At 33.9% G+C, this 23,200-nt stretch overlaps 1 protein-coding gene across 1 annotated transcript; it reads right to left on the reverse strand.

The window, feature by feature from the left end:
- Window positions 1–21,012: 21,012 nt before the first annotated feature.
- On the reverse strand, window positions 21,013–21,715 carry LOC130740432 (protein transport protein Sec61 subunit beta). The gene has a single exon (XM_057593034.1). The coding sequence runs from the start codon at window positions 21,588–21,590 to the stop codon at window positions 21,270–21,272; it is 321 nt and encodes a 106-aa protein (XP_057449017.1). The 5' UTR covers window positions 21,591–21,715; the 3' UTR covers window positions 21,013–21,269.
- Between the last annotated feature and the right edge of the window lie 1,485 nt (window positions 21,716–23,200).

Below are 23,200 nucleotides of genomic sequence, written 5' to 3' on the forward strand. Positions count from 1 at the left end.
TTGTTAAAGATTCTCATATGTTCCTTCCTCAAGTGCAGAATAAAAACAAAATTAAAATGAAATGAATGTTTTCAAAGCATAAGTGACAAGAGCTCATTGAGAATAAATACACAATTTAATAACTAAATCTTTAAGAACTGAAATTATGAAATAATGCATTATACATAAGAAAAAAAAATTACATATTGAATTTAATATGAATTTCATGGTAAAACGGAAAGAAAACATAGTAAATTATTAGATAAGACACCACTGATATATTGAAGAGACCAGTAGAGGCTTATTTATAAAAATGAATGTCATGGAATCTCATGAGGATGTTTGTTCACCAACTAAAATTTTACTAAAAACATAAAAATTTAAACTCTCAACTTATGAGAAGTGAGATTAACCGGAACCTAAATATACATGTTACCACAGATTTGATTCAGGGAGTGTATTATTAAATTATGTGTAGTATATTAAAATTAAATGGTCATAAAATTGAGGGTGTTTAAAACAATCGCTAGCACGCTGCTGGACTAATTAGGACTTGCTCTGTGAGTCACACCCTGCCTCTCCTAATTGATTGAGTACGTAGTTATTCAAACGTGACAATCGCCACTAATTTTCCACTGAGTTGACTCGGTCCTAACCACGTGCGCCTCCGCAACTACTACTACTATCTTTCTCCGTCGTCGTCGTCGTCCTTGACTAAACATTAAATTGCAACTTTCATTCTTAACTTGGCTTTAATTACCAAATGATTAATGTTTGGCTTACATCTTGGCATGAGTGAAAAAGATGTGGGAAAAAGTGAGAGAGTTAAAAAAAACATAAGATGAAAATGATAGAAAAAGAGGAGAAACATACAAATTAAAAATATGTATAATTAAAACTTCATAATTTTTTTTCTCTAATCATATAATTTCTTTAAAATTAATTTCTTTATATGATTTTTCAAAAAATCATATTAATTTGATTTCTTAATATGATTTTTTTCTCTCTTTCTGATAACTGGTAACGGCACTTCGATCACTTGAACCAATATATAGTTTGCCGGTTAATTGCAACTATTTAATTACTATGACATTCCTCTACCAAAAAGCAATTGGCGGATGTTGATCCACTTAATTAATTAGAGTCCTCATTATGAAATACTCCTTTAAACTTAAAGTATTAATTTCGAACTCACTGGGTTCAATCATTTATACTACATTTTTCAAATTAAACAAGTAGAGGCTCTATACAGTAATTACAATAAATTAAACAGAAGTTTAATTCTCCTTGTATTACATTTACAGCTAGCAAAAATATGCAGGGACGGCATAGGATATGGTCGCCACCTGATTTATAATCAATTAAAAGACCTTTTAAACCTTACGTCCACCTAGGTCTGATTTGAAAGAAATTCATTTCATATATCAATTTGCATGTAGATGCCTAATTAATTTGATTATTACATTCCAACCCTTGACTAAGGTTAACGTTAATAAGTAAGTAATTGATCTAATTTGGTTAAACTAACTAAACATATATAGTTTCAAATCATGCCAAACCAATAGTAAGAAAGTTTGGTTTTTTTATAACAAATGTATCTTCACAAAATGGACCTGGGAGATTAAACCTTCATTTACTATTAACGTACTAAATAGTATGAGACTGCCTAATAAATTTTTATTTATTTTTAAGAATTGAACATAAATTATTATTTACTTAAGGATGAAGTGCTCTCAACCATTAATTGCACCAACTCACTTAGAAGGAAGCAAGCAATTTCATCAAATATTATTATCAAAATTAAATTAAAAGTGGCACTTATATATCAATTGCTTTCTTGAAGGTTGTTACTCTTAGAAGTGGATTCAATCATTTGGAATTTTCTCATCAAAAGTTGCCCTCATTCCCATTTGTGTTTCCCTCTTTAATTGTATAAAGTATCTTGCATGTATTCCTTTTCCATGTTGACATTTTTAAATATGAATAAGATTCTTTTTCCATGGTGACATTTTTAAATATGAAAAAGACGTCCTCTTGCGAAATTCTCCTATCTATAGATGTCCCACACTCCTTTAAAATTTCTTCCCTCACTATTTCTTAAAATAGCTATAAGACGATAAAAGGCTAATAGTTTGATCATTAGGCCTTTCTTGTTAAATTGATGCAAGGGGAAAGGGAAATTAAGAAACGCGGTTCTTTAAGTAAGTGACAAATACACAAACGCATCTGAATACAGACATGATTATTGCCCATCTTGTTAATTAATATTTCCATCAATCCTAAATTTTAAATATCTTAGTACACAAACTTTATACAGCTCCATTTTTTCTCCCATTTTATTTATTAAAAAATTTAAGGTAGAGGATGGAGTTATAGTCCAATACAGAGATTTGGGAAGGTTGATTAGGCTATATGCGTGATGTAATTTAGTTGTTTTTTTTTTTTTTTTTACTTTTTCATCCTATTCTATTGGGTTGAAATACTCCTTCTACTTCATTTCAATATATACACTATATGACTTATAAAAAAAACATAAAAATCTATCAGATAACATTTACTGTACCTTCACCTCATTATAAAAAAAACTAATGAGAGTTCGAGCATGCAACCCCTCAAATATGAGACACTTTGGAATAGCAGGAACAATAGCTAGTTGATAGCCCTCATGCACGTGATATAAGAAATGTGTCGTTCCAAAATGGATGACTGTTATATAATCCTGCCTTTAATTAGTAGCCCTTAAATTAATCATTCATGAGTAATTAATGAAAATGCAATTGACCTTATCAGGCATGGAGGATATATTACGAATAATTAAATTGGCGATTAATCATCCATGTAGTTACACAGTTAAGGTACTTCAATGATAAAGATATGCATGTGGACTTCACCAATAACCTTGGCTAGACACCTAACCTAAGCTAATATTAGTCACAAGATTGCTTTTGAACAAATAGCTATATAGTATTGTATTAAGCTAATTTTGGCTTCGTCATTGATATATCCCCTCAAGGGACATTAATACTATTATCTTTTTGTTAGGAAAAACAAATCATTTTTTTCCTCTATCCTCTACAGAACAATCATTCTTCAGTTCCCCTGTTTCTCTTATTAGGCATCTACTTGCAATTTTTTAAGTTTGTTAAACCTCGATGAACTCATTTCGTATCCAATGTGAAGACACTACTTCCAAGGGACAGAAAATGGGCTTACATGCTGTTTATTATAGGGGCGGAGTCAGATCTTAATTAATTAACCAAGGTGGTCAATATTAAAGAGATTAATTATAATTGGATTTTTTTTGTCTGCCGTAATTTTAGCTCCCCATGATTTTCTACTTCGTACTAGTGTTCTTTACTCGTGTGTTGCACGACGATTGAATTTATTGTAAAGATGAATCAGTAGTAATGTGTTTTAACTTAGTTTATGCTATTTTCAGTAAGTATAAAAGATATGGAACTAAACATATGTTACAAACATGTAGATGAATGAACCACAGTAAATATATTAATTTGATGAGGTTGTAGATACCTCACACTGTCAACACTTGAATAGTAATAAAAGCCAAGTTTTTAAGTAATGCATTACATTGAAATTGAAATAAGATAAACATAATAATGACAGCAACATGAACCCTTATTCGAAATTGTAGTCCATGATTAATGATAAAGACTTCATAACCGAGCTTGTTGTCAATCAAGCATATTTGAGCTATAGAACCTAGAAAGGAAAAAAAATTATCAGTGTCAATACAAACATAAACTGTGTATAATTTGAAAGTGTTAAACATACTTATAGAAACGCCAATACACCTTCAAATTAGATTATCAATAAACTGCTTGTTATCTTTTTTATGCTGTCAACAATAAGGAGAATAACCAACGACTTCAGCAACATACTTTCCAAAAAAGGCGCATTCAACCCGAACCCTACTAAGAAAATTGAGAAATTATAAAACCTTACTCATAATAATCAAAGATGGAAAACATATGAATAAGCATTAAACATTGTGTGTACCCATCTTGGTCAAGTTCAACTTAATGTTCTTTTCTGCTTTGTTCCATCTTTCTCAAACTCAGTTTCAGCACTTGCACCAGTGAGAATTCCAATCACATCTGCAAAATCATAGAAACATTAATCCAAAACCCAGAACAGTAATTCAAAAATCAAAAGACTAAAAAATAGTATATACCTATAAGAAAAGACGTATAAAGGTCCTTAAACATTATATCAGATATTAACACAAATTTGTAAGGGCTTAAGTTGATGGCCTTGTTAGGAACCAAGCGCACAAATGGATGAATATCAAAGTTGATCTTGAATGGGTGCGAGGTTGGACGGAAATCACGACCGATTTCACCAACACCAAAAAAACAAAATCTGATATACACGTCCTTCACTCAGCAAAGATTGGAATCGGTATATAAGAGTCTTCCTAACCGTAGCATGAATCTTACAACCCTAAAATTCAATAAAATGAGGAAATTTGAGATTTATAGTTTTAAAAAAAAAGAACGTAATACATGGTTATTATGTGAAAAAGTGATTTACCCTGTCATCCATAAGAATCATGTCCATGGAAAATGGAAGCTTGGAGCCATATAAGCTCGGACTAAGCCACAACCGGTTCACCTTTGCAACAACAGACCAGTTCTCCTTTGAGGCATCGATGGTGGCGAGATCGTTGATAGCCATTAGAACAAAGTACTCCCTCCTTTTTTTATCTTTTGAAGTTTTAGCACTTGTGATTTAACTCAAATCTTTTGAAGTTTTAGGAATTCAAAATTCAATTAATATTTTTTTTCCACATATACCCTTATTGGAAACCACACTAAAATTTGTGATTTTTAATTTTTCAAAACTGAATTAAATCAGTATACCATTACCTATACTCTCATGTACAACTATTAATGCCATATCATTAAATCAGTATGCCTATCAAGTATCAACGTGGACTATACTATCAATGTTATACAGATAACTGTGCTATATTTATAGTGTTGAAATTGTAACCTAAATTCATCAGGTTTTATTTAGGGTCATTTTTGTCTAAGAGAAAAATCTTTGTATACAATTACTTCTCCTTAATCTAAGAGCCAAAGGCTAAAACTTTAAAAGATAAAAAACGGAGGGAGTACATTACAAAGCTAATAGTTGGTGGGAAGGGATGATGAAGTTAAAGAATAGCATGAGATGATTTATATAGGAATTTGAGAATTAGGGTTAGTGGTCAATGAATGTTAAAAAAGGAAAGAAAAAAAAAAGTTGGACGGTAATACAAATCTGATTGCAAGGAGGTAAATTTTGTTTTCAGGTCAATTTTCACTATTGAAATTAATTATTATGGACCAAATATCATGCGTTCCACGTGAATTACTCATTCTTATGAGTAATTAAAGGAAAATAGAAATTAAGATTAACATGGTGTTATTACAGTATTTAAGGTTTGACTTTTATTGCAAATCATATTAACTTCTTTCAAGAATTAATTTCTTTATTTTCGCACAAAAAAAAACAGTGTGTATTTCTTTCAAGAACGGGTCATTAATATGGTTCTCAAAATTAAGTTTTTAAGGTATGACTTGTAAAGCAGCATTAACATGGTGTGAATGCTTGAAAGAAATTAACCCATGTCTTGCTCAATAGAATTAACACCCTTTTAATTCTTGACTTCTTTTCCTTAACATAATTAACACCATTAATTCTTCATTCAGTGCAGGTGTTGAATCTCAAATTCAAGACTGTGAATATCCGTTTTAAAAATAATTTGAAGATTCAGATTCAAACAAAAAAGTTTCTGCAGCCTAAACGTTGAATTTGAGAATGTTTTCACCTTACTAAATTACATTTTTCATGCCTATCAAAAATTCAATATTTTTTTGAAAAATGTTAATCAATGATATAATGACATATGTATACAACTTTTATGTTAACAATTAATTAGGGGGTTATAAAACAATAAAAACAAAATCATCATTCAAATGACGTTGAATAATGGGCCTCCATAAAAAAACTGAAATTAAAATGAGCTTCTACTATTTTGGTCCAAAACAATCAGAAGGTGACACTTGTCATGCAAAGAGGCGGGGTGGGCGAGAGTCATTCTTGGAGTGTCAAACCATGGAGGTGGGGCTCACAACCTTCCTCTTTTCTAAAGTACTAGTGTTTTTTACCCGCGCGTTGCACGGGAAATTTGTCTACTGTATTTGATACATCAATTAATATTTTAAATTATAAAATATTTAAAATGCTAAGAATGTAAGAACAATCATAATAAAGATGTAGATATTTAAAGAGCACAAATTTAGACACTCAATTCTAGTATTTTGTAAGCATACACTGAATAGATTAATATAAAGATTTTGAAAAACACAAAAGTTATTAGGCCAAAATATTTAAGTTTTGCATATATGAGGTATAACTGAATTTTGTTTGCCTTAAGGTTTTGAGTGACAAATGTGGTGTCCAATCCACTTTGGTGTGCTATGTGCTCATGTAAGCCATGATCCCCGGTTTATCCGCAAGGAAGTGATGCCAACAACCTTTGATACTTTGTTTGACATGTTTTACAATAAATAAAAAACTGAATTTTGGTTGCGAAGATGTATACTTGTGTTGCATAAAGGGTATTGCTTTTGTGTTTTAGATATGTAACAATACATAAATATATAATTATTGTTTACATTATTAAAAATACACTTAAGTTATATAAAAATATTTTTTTAACTATGTGTACACATTTTTCATTTATCATGTAAAATGTTCCTTCCCGTGATATCTCATAACTCGAATATGTTGGCACTAATAAATTTAGGTCATAAATCTATAGTACATGTGTATTCATATTTTTTATTCCTCATACTATTTTAACTATCAAATTATTATAGTTATATACATATATAAATATACCCTCTTAATTTTTTTTAAAATACTAAAATTAATTATATTAATTTTTTCTATTAATTTTAACACAATCATTTTCATATAAAATATCCCTTCGTGGAAGACGTTTACTCCTTCCAACACCATGTCCAAGAACTACGAAATTCAACAACATAGAGTATGCTCTTCGTATCTAGCATTTTACTCTGTATGCTTACCTGACATTCTTTTTTCTATGCTTTACTTCGAGTGAAACCCAACGCAAGTCAAACCTTCTAATGTGGTTTCAGGTAACAATATAATAAAATATAGAACCTTCAAACATCTCGTCCTACAAATCTCAAATTGTAATATTCATATATGCTTGCTCAATCCTAAGTTCTTGGCCATATCTAAAAGAAATGAGTCATGTTTATCTCAACTACTCTTATGGTAGGAGCCCTTTTAAGCCAACATATGCATGTCGCGCTCAGTAGTACCTGCAGGTACTTGATCTTCAAGTTCTTGTTTGAATTGTTAAGAGCCTCTCTTGTTGGCTCAAGGAGGAGACATTCAAGACCGTTTAAAGAAGCTCCCTTGGTCAATCTTGAAAACTGGCAAAGCTTCCTCTTGGGTGAAAAATCCACCAAACACTTATTGTCAGACCAATTTTCCTCAATGCTACAAAGATTGAGCCATACCTCCTAGAGTTTGAAATAAGGTGGTTAGTTAAGCTTAAATATCACCCAAAAGCAAACCTAGAGTTTGATATTTGAAAAAAAGTAAAATATCACATTTCACAGGGCATGGCCTCAATTAAATCATTTCTCAAAAGCTGTTATAAAAAAAAGCATTAAATCTCAATCAAAGCTTGAATCAAATATTCACACCAGATTAGTAATTACTATTTTTATAACCTTAGTTTTATCAGTGCAAGAAAAACCAAAAACATATAGCATTAAAAGATGTAGCACAAACAAAAGGTTTTAAAGTCATAAAAATATAATTCGATAGAATTTCTAGTTTGACATCTTTTGGCACCAGATTTGGATCAAGCAACCCATCATTTACACAAAAACTTAAAAGGGTACAACACAAAGCATATAAAATACTGCATTTATCGAGATTTATAAATAAATTTGAAATCTGTAATAAGTGACGAATCCAACAATATTCACAAATCCAATTTTGAAAATATGAAGTGTGGGCAAATTTACCAAAACTTAAAAGCAAGAGTTACCAAAGTTACCAATAGAAAAGTCTCAGCGATGAACTCTATACTATTTTCAAATATTCATGCTCTGAAATCTCTTTATTCAATAAGAGGAAGACATTCCCAGAATCATATGAGCCGCTTACATATTTGATCTAAAATGAAGAGAAAGGGAAACATAAAATGATTATTTAAAACCAATCAGAATATACTTTTGCTGCAAAATCACCACAGAATATCAACGAATAGTGTAAAGAAGCCAAAACTTAGGCATATGTAAAAAATTCAGCTATTTTGAAGAAAACAGAAAATATAGGATCTCTAAATCCTGATTAAATCGGTAACCTGCTGCTAGCACATTCTAATCCTGATTTCTTGCAATAAAGAAACTAACTCAGCATCCACCTCTATGGACAGTTTTTGAAATAAATCAATAGATTGGCATGTCAGTATATAAATACATATTCAACATAGCAAGGGAACACGTCTACATACTCCATGGATTGAACAAAAGAAGTTATTAAACAAATTAAGAATTGAAAGAGGACGCGCTGATAACATTATATATCCGGTAAGATAATGAGTGATTAATATATAGTAAAAGATGCCAGACAGAAAGAGCTAGAGCATGGTACCTTTCTCTTTTAGTAATAGTCCGAGAGAGCAATTATTCCAATCAATTACCATAAGCTGTCAAATCCCCTTAAACAAAAAGAGCAAATGAAAGGCAGTCTAAAATTGATGAATTTCACTCACTTTTATTGTGACTTGAGAGGGACTTTTCTTAGCAAAAATGAAGAGGAAGGGAAACATAAAATGATTATTTTAGGCCAATCATATTTTAAGCAAGCTCCAAAGCAGTAATTGTTGTGAACATGAAACACATGAGCAGCACCCCTGTAGCATCCATTGACATTAATTTACACGATATCTAGCTGAACTTTATGTTATTCGTCCTATATAAAAATATGTACCACCCTAAAGGGCCATCCTGCACAAAACCAAAAGGGCTATAAAATGAAAAGCTGCATAGAATACTCAAATAACCTATAAAAAACTATTGCTAAATGTTGTTCCATTTCATCCAACATGAGCAGCACCCCTGTAGCATCCATTGACATTAATTTACACGATATCTAGTTGAAGTTTATGTACCACCCTAAAGGGTCATCCTGCCCAAAACCAAAAGGGCTATAAAATGAAAAGCTGCATAGAATAGTCAAATACCTATAAAAAAAACTATTGCTAAATGTTGTTCCATTCCATCCAGTCTATGGATAACCTGTTTGTAGTACCATCCTGCTTTAACAATGTCAGAGACATTATTCACAATTATGAGATTTGTTCTCTTTAAAGTACTAATCCCACAGGCATTAAGGACTGATTCTACAATGTTCAATGAAGAACTTGGTAGGGTTGGAAAAGCTTTGCCGCAACTTCAATAGTCAAATTCTTGAACCCTACTTATATAGTTGGAGCTTTGCTCCCAAGTCCAAAGGGAATAGAAATAATCAATCTGTTTAAATCATCTGTGTATTTTATTGGCATAAAATATATGCTTCAATGATTTGATTTTATTCTTCTAAAAGTTATTACAGGACATAAACAGCAGCTAAAAGGTTAGCCTCAAAGTGAAATGCTTCACTGTTGCAGTTAAAAGGTTGGCCTCAAAGTGAAAATCTTGACACATAGCTACATAAACAAAGGACATAAAAGAAGTAAAAAATGAAGCTTTGCTTCCTTAAACCACATTGTTAGAGAAAGAGAAAAGCAAATTAAAAAATAAACAAAAAACAACAGCAAAAAATAAACAAAAATGCAGTCTAAATGGCAAAACAAAGAGAAACTAAACTCCAGTGTACATAATTAGCATTATTTAGAAGAAAAAATCATACCACAACATGTAGATGTTACCTTTAACCTTATAATTATCAATCAATAAATTAAGTAAAAAGGCATAGTATCAATAACAGAGGAGCATAAGTTTAAGAAATTAAATAACCTTATAATTTCTTTAACTTATTTTATTATATAGCTCCTTTAACTATATAAACTAATCAAGCAATAAGGCATATGGAGTTAACATTCTAAAAGAGAAAATTTAACTAATATAGTCATTGATATGATGTATAGTAGTTTCATGAAAGACAAACTAAAGAAATTAAAAATTCTTACTTCTTTTCAATGACCAAACACAACAAATTAGAGATCAAATAAATGAGAATGAAACAGAAGGAATGGTGGAGTATCTGCAAGCATCTATGACTGAGATCATTCAGGTTAGTAAAAAGAGGAAGGCCTGCCTTGCATTAATAGCAGTCTGCAGACAAATAAATACAAAAAAAAAGTGGGAATTTGGAGGGACCATGCTCTCAATGGCTTGCTTCTCATACCCCTTTTATGTTCAAGCTCTCTCAAGGAATACCATAAACATCCTTCTCCTCCCATGTTTGTTCAGTATATGTCACCTTAGTAAGCTCCTCCAACCATAAAAAGTTGCTCCGACAGCTTTGGGTTTTCGGAACAGAAATGGTAATCTCTACATGACTTTCACCAACCATTATGCACTTGCCCTAATAAAAAAAAACCATGCTGCAATTTTACACACTCTTCATTGTCCAATGACTTGACCAAATACATGTAGATAAGTATTTATAAAAAACAGAAGCAAGATTATCACAGTTCCTTGAAACCATCATCTTGTGGCATAGAAGTTCACCAAGAGAAACCTATCTGGACATCTAACTTGCCATTTTTAAATTGTATTAAGGAGTAACTTAGGTTATGTGCAAATATGAGAAGGAGAAATCAGGGGGATGGATCATGAGAAGGACCAAAAGGAGAAATCAGGGGGTGGTGTAAGTATGGAGTAATGTAGGTCATAAAACATTTATAGTAATTTGACTTTTCAATTACTATCAGAGACATAATCAGGGAATAAAATCAATGATGGCTAATAACCAATAGCTAATTTAATCTACAGTGACCACTTCCATCCCCTAAGCTTATGGAAGTCAGAATCATAAAAAAATTTCTCAATGTCGTCCCCTAAGCACATTAACAGTATCACTGCCATACCATTTCGGTGTTTCACTCTTCAAAACAATAAGATTAAAAAATGAAAGAAAACCAAAACACAGGTTCTCAATTGCTGAAATGCTAGAGGTTTTTATAATACTAACTACCTCATAAATGAATCAGATAGATAGTGAGCATAAATGATAACTAACCTAATCACTTAATTACAGAGGGACTAAAGTTAAACTAACTAAGCCACTTATCTATCTAAGTCACTGATTTTCGTTTGTGTAATATTGTTTCTGCATCATCTTCTCTATCTGGTTAACTTGTGAAGAAGACAAAAAGAAGATAAAAAGGTCATACTAATAGAGCTTTCTTTAGATACCAATTGTCAAAATTGTTTGGATGTTAAAAATCTCTCCTAACAATCAAAGTAGCAAATAGATATGTAAAGAGTTGTATGAAAGAGGTAAGATAAGTAGGTTAATGTTCAAATTTGCAACAATTAAATACTCATACATCCACCAAAGGTATCTTAATACTGAGGCTTGGCTACGGCAGCCATGGGCATTAGACCAAGATGGAGTAAATGGATTTCTAAATAGGATTAACAACAAAACTTAGGATTCTGAAAAGAGAGAAACATTAGAATGCTCTTCATTTTCACACTTGAAACCAAAAATTTAGGTGCAAAGTATATCAGAAAGTATGAAAGGGGCAGAAAACCTTACATGTTCTCCAATATTTTTACCAACAATAAAATGGGAAGAATGTTTCACCATCTCAAACAGTTTGTCACCTCTTCTCTGACTCCAGCAATAGCTTCAATAGCTTTTAACATTACATTGTGTTTTCTATCTTTGCTAGCACCATCCTCCAAAAGAAAAAGTTTTGACTTATCCTTGATTCGTTCAAGGTGCAAATGCTCTTCATTTTCCTTTGCTCTAAAGAAGAGAGTTCTTCTGAGCATCATGATTAAAAAAAATACAGTCATAAACATTATGATTGCAGAAAATTGGGGAATCCAGACGTTTCAAAACATTTTTTTTTGGAAAAAGAAAATACAACTTCTTGCAAATGTTCATTAATCATCACATTAAAAAGATAAAAGCTAAATACTCTAGGCCAAAAGAATAATCCAAATTGCATCTGGATACAAAACTGATCTCTTCAGGTATGAAAGTTCAGCCATGTGAGATGCCATAAAATGAGTGAAATTAAACTTATTCCAGAGGCGAGAGTAAGCAGTGTAAAGTCACTTGTCAAACCGAAGTTATTTGATTCTATACACATTTCAGAAACCCAGTTCTTTTATTTAATTTAAAAATCCCGTAAGTGCATCAAAATTAAACTCATATTTTTCCACTAATGCAATCAAACATGATAGGGGTGTGTAAATGAGCGTGTTTCACCTGAGCATTAGGACTCGGCTAACATCTTTCTTGGCAGATGAATCTCCACCCTTGGCTCCTGAATCCTTGGTATAACCCTGAAACACCACAAAATGAAAAAACCATAACATAATATGCTTAGAAGCACATCAGCGAACCGTAGCCAAACAGAAACAACTCCAAAACAGAGTACAATTAGCTATTCAAGCAATGGAAGAAAATAATTTGAAATTACCTCCATCTGCAACATTCACAATCAGTCCAAGGCAGCAAGACAAAAGCCAACCAAAAAACAAAAGCACAAAAAATCGCCCTTAATCGTCTTCGATTACCTCCTCCTTATGATGTTATTGCACTCATGTATCCAATGGGTGGCTTGAGTGGCGACGCGACAACGAATCAGATGGATGAGGATTGCAAGTCGATAGCAAAGATGTGGCAGAGGAATGGGGATTGCAAGTCGATGGCAACGTGGAGAGATGAGACGATTCTGTGGGGGTGGTTCCGGTCCGGTGGAGAGATGGGATGAGAATTGCATGGAGGAGTTGGTGCACCTGGGGTAACGACGGAGGTCTAAGGGAGCGCGGTGGCGCCGTGGTGGACATGGTGAGTCGACAGAGGAGGTTGAGAAAGGGTTTCTTATGGTATGAAATAAGACTAATGAACTGAGTCAAGAGACATTGTGTGTGTGGAATGGAATGTGTTAAAGAGAGATTGTGAACCGGAAGTGGTGGAGCTGGGCGAGGTAGGAGAGGTTGTGGGATGAGAATTCCATGGAGGAGATGGTGGAGGTATGCAAGGTTTTAAGAGGGTTTTTGCTAATGGGATGTATTATTGATTTAAATCACTGATAAGATTTTATTTTTGTTTAAAATGACAGTTTTTTAGGAAATTTTAAGGTTAAAATAAAAGAAGATATAAAATATTTACCCATTGAATATCTTTTTGTTTTTTCCTTCACATGAATCTCTTATAAATGGAACATGATTATGTTGGATTTTATTTATTTTAATATTTAACATAATCACTTGTTTTTTTAAATTAAATATGTAATAAAATTCTGAGTTAATTAAAAATCCAAAAATTCAACAAAAATACCATAAAAATTAATTAATACTCTAAAACTAAATAATAAGATAAATTAAGATAAAATCAAGAAATAAACAACCTAAATCCTAATCAAATCTAAATTTTAAAAAGGTACTAAATAAATATAGATAAAAACTATCAAAATCTAGCAAATCACAATAAAAACTCATAAAATCCTGAATTAATTAAAAATCCGAAAATTAATAGGTGGAAAAGCTGACGTGTAAATAATTAAGTGAGAATTAATCTCGGAGCGACACGTCACTAACTTGGCCTGTGAGAGCGACACGTCATGCTAAAAGTTGTTCTTTTCTAATATATATAGATAGATATATAGATATAGATTAAGTTATGTACTATGATTTATAAAAATAAAAAATTTTCACAATAGTTTTTTATAACTACAACAAATATATAATTAAGCAACTTATAAGTTTATCCAAACTGTGAGCCAGAATAAAACAACAACGGTAGGTCCGTTTGGTTTATCGTTGAATAAAATTATGTTCGGAAAAATGATTTATTATGTTTGATACAATTAAGTTTAAAGAAATGAATTGGTGTTTTGAAATGTGTAAAAGTAAGTTTAATAAAATTAATGTTGTTTGGATAGAAACTAAGCGAAATCACTTTTACACATAGAATTACTAAAATAAACCTAAAATGATAGATATAATAGAAAAATAAAGTTCCAAAATAGGTAATATTTTTAGTATGGAGTTTCAAATTGGGTTAATTGAGTTTTAGTCCTTCTAAATTGGGCGACTTGTGGTTTTGCATCCTACGATCAGAGAAAATATTGGTTTTAATCTTCAACCGAGGCTGAGCTCAAATAAAGTGTTTGTGTTTCTAGTGAGCGCCTATATGACATTGTCCAAGTGTTTAATGGGCTTATGTGGCTTTCATGTATATTTTAATGGATTACACGTCATCAATTAAATTATACTAACTTATCTCAATCCCCAAATTAATCTAACCTAATTTTACCCCTAAATTAACAAAAGAAAACATTTTTACATCGCAGCTCCCTCCACGTTCTCACTCAAAGAAAACAAAAAGGCTTAAGAGATCATGTTAAACATGAAAATCTTAAGAGACCGTGCTTTTACAACTTTCCCTCAATTGCTCCCCATTGCATTATCAAAAAGCATGTAGGTCTTCCACGAAGTGCTATGATCATCGTGGTGTTTAAGGCAGCTCTCGATTTTACCATTTATTCTTCATTTTTGTTATAGCAGATACGTCACATCCCATTCGTTTTTTTGGTTGTTGTTTATTTTAGGTTTTGTTCGGATTTTAAGTCTTTGGGTGTGGGGTCTAGTCACATTTATAAGGTTTTGTTCTGATTATGGGTCACAGTGTTATTGTAGGATGAGTTTTACTTTGGTGATGAACCACTTGGAGTCATTTGTGAAAGAGCCTAGAATAGTAGAATGCATTACAGGAGAGCCTTATCATGCATTTCATGGGTTGGAGATATATAGGTGATCCTTTATCGAATGCATTGTGATTTGGTAAAGGACATACTATGGTGGAGAACAAATGAGGATGTTGTGAAGAACAAATTTAGGGAGTTATTGAATGATAATGATGTCACGAGCCTTATCATGCATTTCATGGGTTGGAGATATATAGGTGATCCTTTATCGAATGCATTGTGATTTGGTAAAGGACATACTATGGTGGAGAACAAATGAGGATGTTGTGAAGAACAAATTTAGGGAGTTATTGAATGATAATGATGTCACGGTACTAGCTACATATGTTATTGATAACCGATGAAGTTACTATTTTTGTTGTGTATGAAGTTGAAATTAAAAATACGAGTGGTGCAAGTGGGTTACTTTCAACAGACCCACACAAGAAAGATGTAACCCAGCGAAGTGAAGGCTTGGCTTGTGGGAGTGTTAGCACCAAAGTTCGAAATTGGAGGTTAGCCGGGATGATTCTATTGGCGATATTTACTTCCAACATGGCCTCTCTGCCTGAGCATGGCTCCAGCGCAGCAGGTCATTTGGTGTTTAATTAGGTGCTTTCCATAAATCCCTAATGTGATGTTTATGGAAGGATTTTAATAATAAGGAAGGGAGTGAAAAGCTTTATTATATGGTCCGGCAGGGGTGTTCTTTGTTTTTTTGCAAATTGATTGATCGATTCAAAAGCTGGTTGTCATAGAATATAGTCTACCATATTACTTCTCAAAACTGTGTCCAGAGGTTGGGTTTGATCCTCAATGGCTGTTTTATCAAACTGAGTAGGACTAATTTACTAATAATTACTAACAACTAGCTAACACTTGCCTGTAAAAAAAACTTGAGACTTGAGTTATTTCGACAAAAAAAAAAAGATTTTATCATTTAATTAAAATTATTCTGTTGTTCAAAAAAAAATGGAATCATAATATACCAATTTTCTAACCTTCATGTTCTATTAGACTACCCACGATGGTGTTGAAAGTGAGTAGTTTAATGTTGAAATGGTAGTTTAATGGTGTTGAAGGTGGGTGTTGAAAGTTGGAAGGAGGAGAGAGGTGTTGAAAACTTTCAACACTTGTGAAACCTGCAGCATGGGACACGTGGCACGGCCTGGCTGGTGACCGCCAGACGCGTACCACACACGCGCGGACAAGGCGCGCTATGGGCAGGGCGTGCAGCAGGCGGGTCCCAGGCGGACCGGTGGTGGGACGCGTGGCACGCGTCGGTTGGGCACCGACAGGCACGTGCCACGCACACGCGTGAGGAGAGAGAGACGGTCTGACGAGTGACGCATGTCACACGTTGATTGGTCCGGGCGATTTTCTTTTATCCTAATATTTCCAACTCAATTATTTCATTAAAAAAAATATAAAAAAATTACCAAAATTCATGATTTTTTTTCTCTATAAATAGAGATTTGATTCGTTTGATTTGGACACAGAAAAAAAAACCAAGTTTTCCATCATCTTATTATCTTTCAACTATCCCCTTTGCTTTGAAATGGATCCCAACAACTACCATTTCAACACCCAGAATTCTTCTAACCAAATTCCCAACAATTATCAACATCCAAATCAGTTTCCCAACTACCAAAATCCCAACTTTTATCAACATCCAAATCAAATTTCCAACTACCAAAATTCCAACAATTATCAAGATCCAAATCGATCCAACTACCAAAATCACAACAATTATCAAGATCCAAATCAATCCAACTACCAAAATCACAACAATTTTCAAGATCCAACTCAATTTCTCAACCAACGTCCTCATCCCCATCATGGATCTATGTTCAGATATCCATCTCCAACACCGTCGTCTAATGATGGTGCACCTGAATTTCCCGAGTTTTCAACACAAATGAATCTTACTGGCATGACAGCTGGTAATGAAGCCACTCCAAATGAAGAAGATTCAACTCCTACGAGCAGGAGAAGTCACTTACAGCAATGCGAATGTTAGCATATGGTGTGGCAGCAGATGCAGTCGATGAGTACATCAAAATAGGAGAGACTACAGCATTGGAGTGTTTACGTAGATTCTGTAAAGGAATCATACGATTGTATGAGGAAGAGTACATGAGAGCACCAACCCAAGAGGACCTGCAAAGAATACTACAGGTTAGTGAAATGCGGGGGTTGCCAGGCATGATCGGGAGTATTGACTGCATGCACTGGGAGTGGAAAAATTGTCCTAAAGCATGGGAAGGTCAATTTGCTAGAGGGGATAAGGGAACCACCACAGTTATTCTTGAAGCAGTTGCATCTCCTGATCTTTGGATCTGGCATGCCTTTTTTGGATGTCCGGGAACCTTGAACGATATAAACGTTCTAGACCGGTCACCAGTGTTTGATGAATTGGAACAGGTGTGAATTTCATCGTGAACCAACGTCCCTATAATATGGCATACTATCTAGCTGATGGTATCTACCCTTCTTATCCAACTTTCGTCAAGTCTATTAGACTTCCTCAAACTTAACCCGATAAGTGCTTTGCAAAACATCAGGAGGGATGTCGGAAGGACATCGAACGTGCATTTGGAGTGCTTCAAGCTCGTTTTAAAATCATCCGTGAACCAGCTCGTTTCTGAGACATAACTGATTTGGGTATCATCATGAGGTCATGCATCATATTACATAATATGATTGTTGAGGATGAACGAGATTCATTTGCTCAACGCTGGACCGATTTTAAGCAAGCTGAGGGAAGTGGATCTAGTACACCGCAACCATACTCGACCGAAGTGTTACCCGCTTTTGCGGATCATGTGCGTGCTAGATCCGAGTTCCGTGATCCAAATGTCCATCACCAACTACAAGCAGATCTAGTGAAGCACATCTGGGCAAAGTTTGGAATGTATGATGATTAAATATGTTTTGTATCGTACTAATTACGTTATTTGTGTGTTGTGTGTTTAGTTTGTTGTCTTGCATTTTAAGTTAAGCAAATAAAATGTATTATTGTGTGCTTAGTTTCTTTTCTTCCATTTGAAGTTAATAAAATAAAATAAATTATTGTGTATATTTTAAAAAAAAAATTAAATTGTTAAGTGTTTTAATTTAATTTACGTTAAAAAAATATTACGTTAATTTAATTTAATTTAAATAAAAAAAACATTAAATTAAATTAAATCGATAATAGTTTATTTAATTAAATTTTTATCGTAAATTTTAATTTTATGAAATCATAAAAAAAAAATATAAAATTAAATCAAAATATGAAATAAAAGTGGTGGGGTAGGGGGTAGGGTGTTGAATGAAAAACCATTGGAGTGGGTAAAAGTTGAATGAAGTGTTGAACTGGAGAGATAAGGTGATGTGGAGTGTTGGGAAGAGAAAAAGTAAAGTGTGGAAGGTGTTGAATGTTGAAACCATTGTAGGTAGTCTTATATTAGTCTGTTCTGACATATGTACCAAACACTTGCAAAGGCTACTCGTCTCAGGAAAATCAAAGAGATTTCTTTTGGACCTGGCATGATCACCAATTTTTTACCCAAATTTAAGGCTATCAGATCTTAGCATCGATTTTGGTTGGTGCAGCTACACCTCCCATTAATAACATGTCAAGCTGAGCTTTAATGGTTCAATATGTGAAAATGGTTTTAGGAGAATATTAATTTACGGTTCAACTTTTACAGTTACGAACTTACGATGACACTGAAAAGAAACTCTAAAGAAGATAATGAATATGGAAATCTCATTTCTTTCAACAGAAAGCTGATAATTGTCCTACAATGTATTAACATCTCAAACAAAATAGATGATTAATTATCCTGCAATGTGTTGATGAATAGAGATTTCACCAACTATAACCAAAATCACTCATGCCTCAATGACATTCTCAACGAATACCTAACAGATTCTATCATCAATTTTCAAGAATTAAACGAATTATCCAATATAGGAAGGTCCATGCAGATGCAATGATAAATGTGAATCTGCTTTGGCATTAGAGTGAATGCAAACATTCGCATATCTCAAGTTATTGCTTATTCAAATAAAAACGCATATCAAGTTATCAACAGATAAGTTAAAATTTGTCACATTGAGTTTAACGTGAATCGGAGAAGTCAAACGTGAATTCATGATGAGTTCAAAAAACAATCCAAACACATGTATAATTATTGCAGTGTTCAAAAGAGTTATTTGCTCTTTCCTGATGAACACATACAATTATTGTTAATTAATCTCAAATAATTTTAATCATTTCTAAATTCAGCTTATATTCCTCCAACCCAAGGGCTTTCGTAATCACATTGTTGCATTAAGATTGATTTCAGTTTGGCTTAATTGTACATTTAGTCCCTAATCTATCATGATTGTGTGATTTAACTCCCTCATGTTTAAAATCAGCGATTTTGGTCCCTCATGTCTCAATTTGTGAAAATTGGATCCCTCCGTTAAGTTCACATCCAATTTTTAACAGAAGTGAGTGATGTGTCACTCATTAAATGACATGGATGCGTAATTGTGCCATGTATGCCCCACATAATTATTTATTTTTCTTTTACTTCAAATATTATTTATTATTTATGATTCCCTTCCACCACCGTCACACCACCAGCCACCCTCACTGTCGGCAACCAAATCCAAGTCCCCTTTCACTCCCCATTTCATCTCGATTCCGACCCCAATGCCTCATGCCTCGTCCCCTTTTCTCCCTATTCTGTGACATGTCTCGTCATAAAGGCTACCTCATGATTCTCACCCACAAAACCAAGCTTAAACACCATAAAGCCAAGCCTGAAAGATAAATTTTCTAACATAAGAAAATCACTTTTCTAAAACAAATCTCATTACTTTGCCAGCTTCAATCAGCTAGCTATCAAATTAAGCAAGGAAAACCTCTTCCCAATCATGAAGTTGAACACTTGCATTGCAGAGTTGTATTGCTTATTTTCCACCTAGCCACATTGTTTCAAAAACACCCTAACCTCCCTAAACCCCTTACACTGACCATACCCACAATTCAACAAAATCCAAGAGACTAAATCCCGTTCAGGATTTTCATCAAACATTATCCGCGCAAGACACATATAACTGCAGCGCACATCAATTTCCTCATTTTGACTTCCAATCAGACCAAACATTGTTTCTCGTTCCACAAAAGAATAGTAACCGCATGCGGTTTTTCTTGGAGGGGCATTGAGGATGTGAAGTGGGTAGAGGCAGATGCACTTGCGGTAGTGGGGGAGGAAAGGGGTGATGGAAACCATGGATTTGGGGTTGGAGGGGTGTTGGCCATGAGGGAAAAGGAAGAGGGTGAGCAAAGAAACCATGCCAGCGGTGGAGAAAGGGTGGGACTCCAGCCTGTCCTGTGGTGTTTGCCATTAGAGGCATGGAGGAATCTGAGAGAGATGAAGGTTGATGGGGCTATGAGGTAGAGAGTGAGGAGAACGTAGTGGAAGAGAGACTTATCTGTGGTTGTTAGAGATCGGTGTGTGCGATGGTGGTTGTTACAAATCGTTAGAGATTTGGTTGTTGGAGGTGAAGGTGGTTGATGGTGCGGCGGCGGTGTGGGGTGGGAGAAAAGCTTGGCTATGGATGTGGGAGGGAGACAGAGATTGAGAACGATGAAGATATAAGGGATTGTCAATTATTTTTAAAGTAAAAGTAAAATAAATAATTATGTGGCACATACATGGCACAATTTGGCATCCACGTCATTTAATGAATGACACATCACTCACTTCTGTTAAAAATTGGATGTCAACTTAACGGAGGAATCCAATTTTCACAAATTGAGACATGAGGGACTAAAATCGCTCGTTTTAAACATGAGGGAGTTAAATCACACAATCATGATAGATTAGGGACTAAATATGGAATTAAGCCTTTCAGTTTTAATGCAAAGCCTTTTCAATTAACCTTTCCAAACACACTTCACATTACTAACTCAGGCTTATAATTAATCAAAAGTGTTCTATGATAAATTAGGCTTTTAAAACATGATTAGCTAATAAATTAACCGTGAAAACCAGACAGATCAAACAACAAAAGGTGATTAAGTTAATTAATTCATCTCATCAACATTGATTTTGTTAAATCAAAGCTACATTGATCACAGAAATTTAATTATAGTTAACAAAGGCATTTATTCTAATCAAGCCTTAGCAAAATTTACAATCAACAAAAAAAAAAAAAAACTGGAAAAAAACAAACGCAGGTTCTGATTTACCGAGTGGTGGTGATGCGCCAGATCCGGAAACGACGAGTCCGATTCACGATCGGGAGATGGAAATCAAGCGCCAGGACCAGATCGATAGCGGTAGAGCTTGCCGAAGACATGGAGGGCGGTGACGAAGCCGATGAAGCAGAGGCTCATGACGAGCACCACCGTCGGCGAGATCTTCAGGCCGGGAGCGTCATCGGTGTAGAATCGCAGCATGTTGCTGCCTCCGCCGGAGCTAGCTCCGACGGAGGCGGAGCTGTTTCCGCTGCCGGTGCCGAGGCGGCGACGGCGCATGCCTGCGGTGGCGGCAGCGGAGCCGCGGGGAGCGACGACGCCTGGGCGCGTGTTGGTGGTGGTTGATGATTGAGATTGAGAGGTGCCTCTCGCCATGATGAAGATCACGAGGGGAAAGATGGATCGGAGAAAGAAGAGAAGCTGAATATAGAAACTAGAAAGGGATCAATTAAACTAGAAATATGTCAGGTATGTCTAAAATAACATTGCCCCCTTTGGACAAGGGAGTCATTACACTCTTATATATATATATATGATTTTGTATTAGTTTAATGTATATGGAAAAATAGAATTTTAACGTATCAACTTTAACGTGGATCTACGTTAAGTTCAACAGAAATTCAAACATGATTAAAGGGAAGAGGTTTTGAAATCAAATATTAGTTTCAAAATATAATTTTAGGTTTTAGAATATGAGTAAGAACATTTTAGTGGTATGGTTTTTCTCCTCTTTAATGCTTTGTGTGGATGCATGAGTACAATTGTGAGGAAATAATATAAGCAAAAAGAATATATGAGCAAATAATATAAAAGGTAATGAAGTGATTTTTAAATTGTCTAGGATAAAAAATAAGAGGTTGAAAGAAAGGAAGGTGATTTTAAAGCTTATTTCCATTGTAACTTTTCCTATGGTTTTTTTTTTTATCAACAGTGCGCTCATTAATATTAGAAACCACGAGTTGGGCCAAGGCCCAAAAATACATCTACCTATTGATTCGACCAAAAAAATCTATCTATTGATTTTGAACAAAAAAAAAGAAGAAATATATCTATTGATTTTTTGTAAAAGGTCAACCCACTTGTAAGTACACTTTAAAGTGAAAGCCTTAGATTATAGTCTCGAGCCTTCCACGGTCCTATCTAATCTACCTACTAAATTTTCCTAAGGCTTGATTAAGCTAAATTTTCTCAACGAGGGATGCATATATGGTGTTTGTAGCTTGATCACTTTTTTTCTTTTATTGAACTTGCCCATATCAAACCACTTAAATCCATGCTAAATGGGCTTGGACAAATTATCTTGAACCTGTAAAAACTTTGTCAAAAAAATTATGAGTTCATGTGTGAGTAATGATTCATTGACACTTCACTTTCTCTTTCATTTTATTTTTACACATTTTCTTTCTATATTTCTCTCTACATTTTGTGTCATAACTTAAATCATATTACTCATTTCTCTTATTTGCCGAAGGTGAAGGTAGAAATAAGATGTCAACACAACATTATTCATTCATTCATGTACCCTTCAACTAAATTTGTTGTACTCAAGGCTCCCTAGTAGTTAAATTTTGATCAAATAGCTCATTTAACAAAACTAGTTGTACATTTGATATCGGATTTTAAAATTTGAGTCATTCAATCTTCATCAGACAACTAATAAGTTCTTATTTTAAATTTTGGAGGAAAATTCAACTGTGCGGAAGTCAGATCCATTGTAGTAATATTCTGCACCTTAATAGCAAGATGAAGACATGCACAAGACCCAACAAAAGAGAATAATCGACACACAAAAAATAACGCAAGTTCGTTTTTAAAAAGGGTTCACTAAGCTCAATTGAGACGATGGCTTCCGTGGGTCAATTACAAAATGAACCACCATGGTGCAATTCAATTATTTTATTGTGAAGACACAAATACCCCTAGTTCCTATCCATTCTTTTTCCTTTATCCTTTCCCATCCGTAGTTACAACCGCTCCATCCAAAA

Source organism: Lotus japonicus, chromosome 2 (assembly GCF_012489685.1).
Source record: "Lotus japonicus ecotype B-129 chromosome 2, LjGifu_v1.2".
Classification (NCBI taxonomy): domain Eukaryota; kingdom Viridiplantae; phylum Streptophyta; class Magnoliopsida; order Fabales; family Fabaceae; genus Lotus; species Lotus japonicus.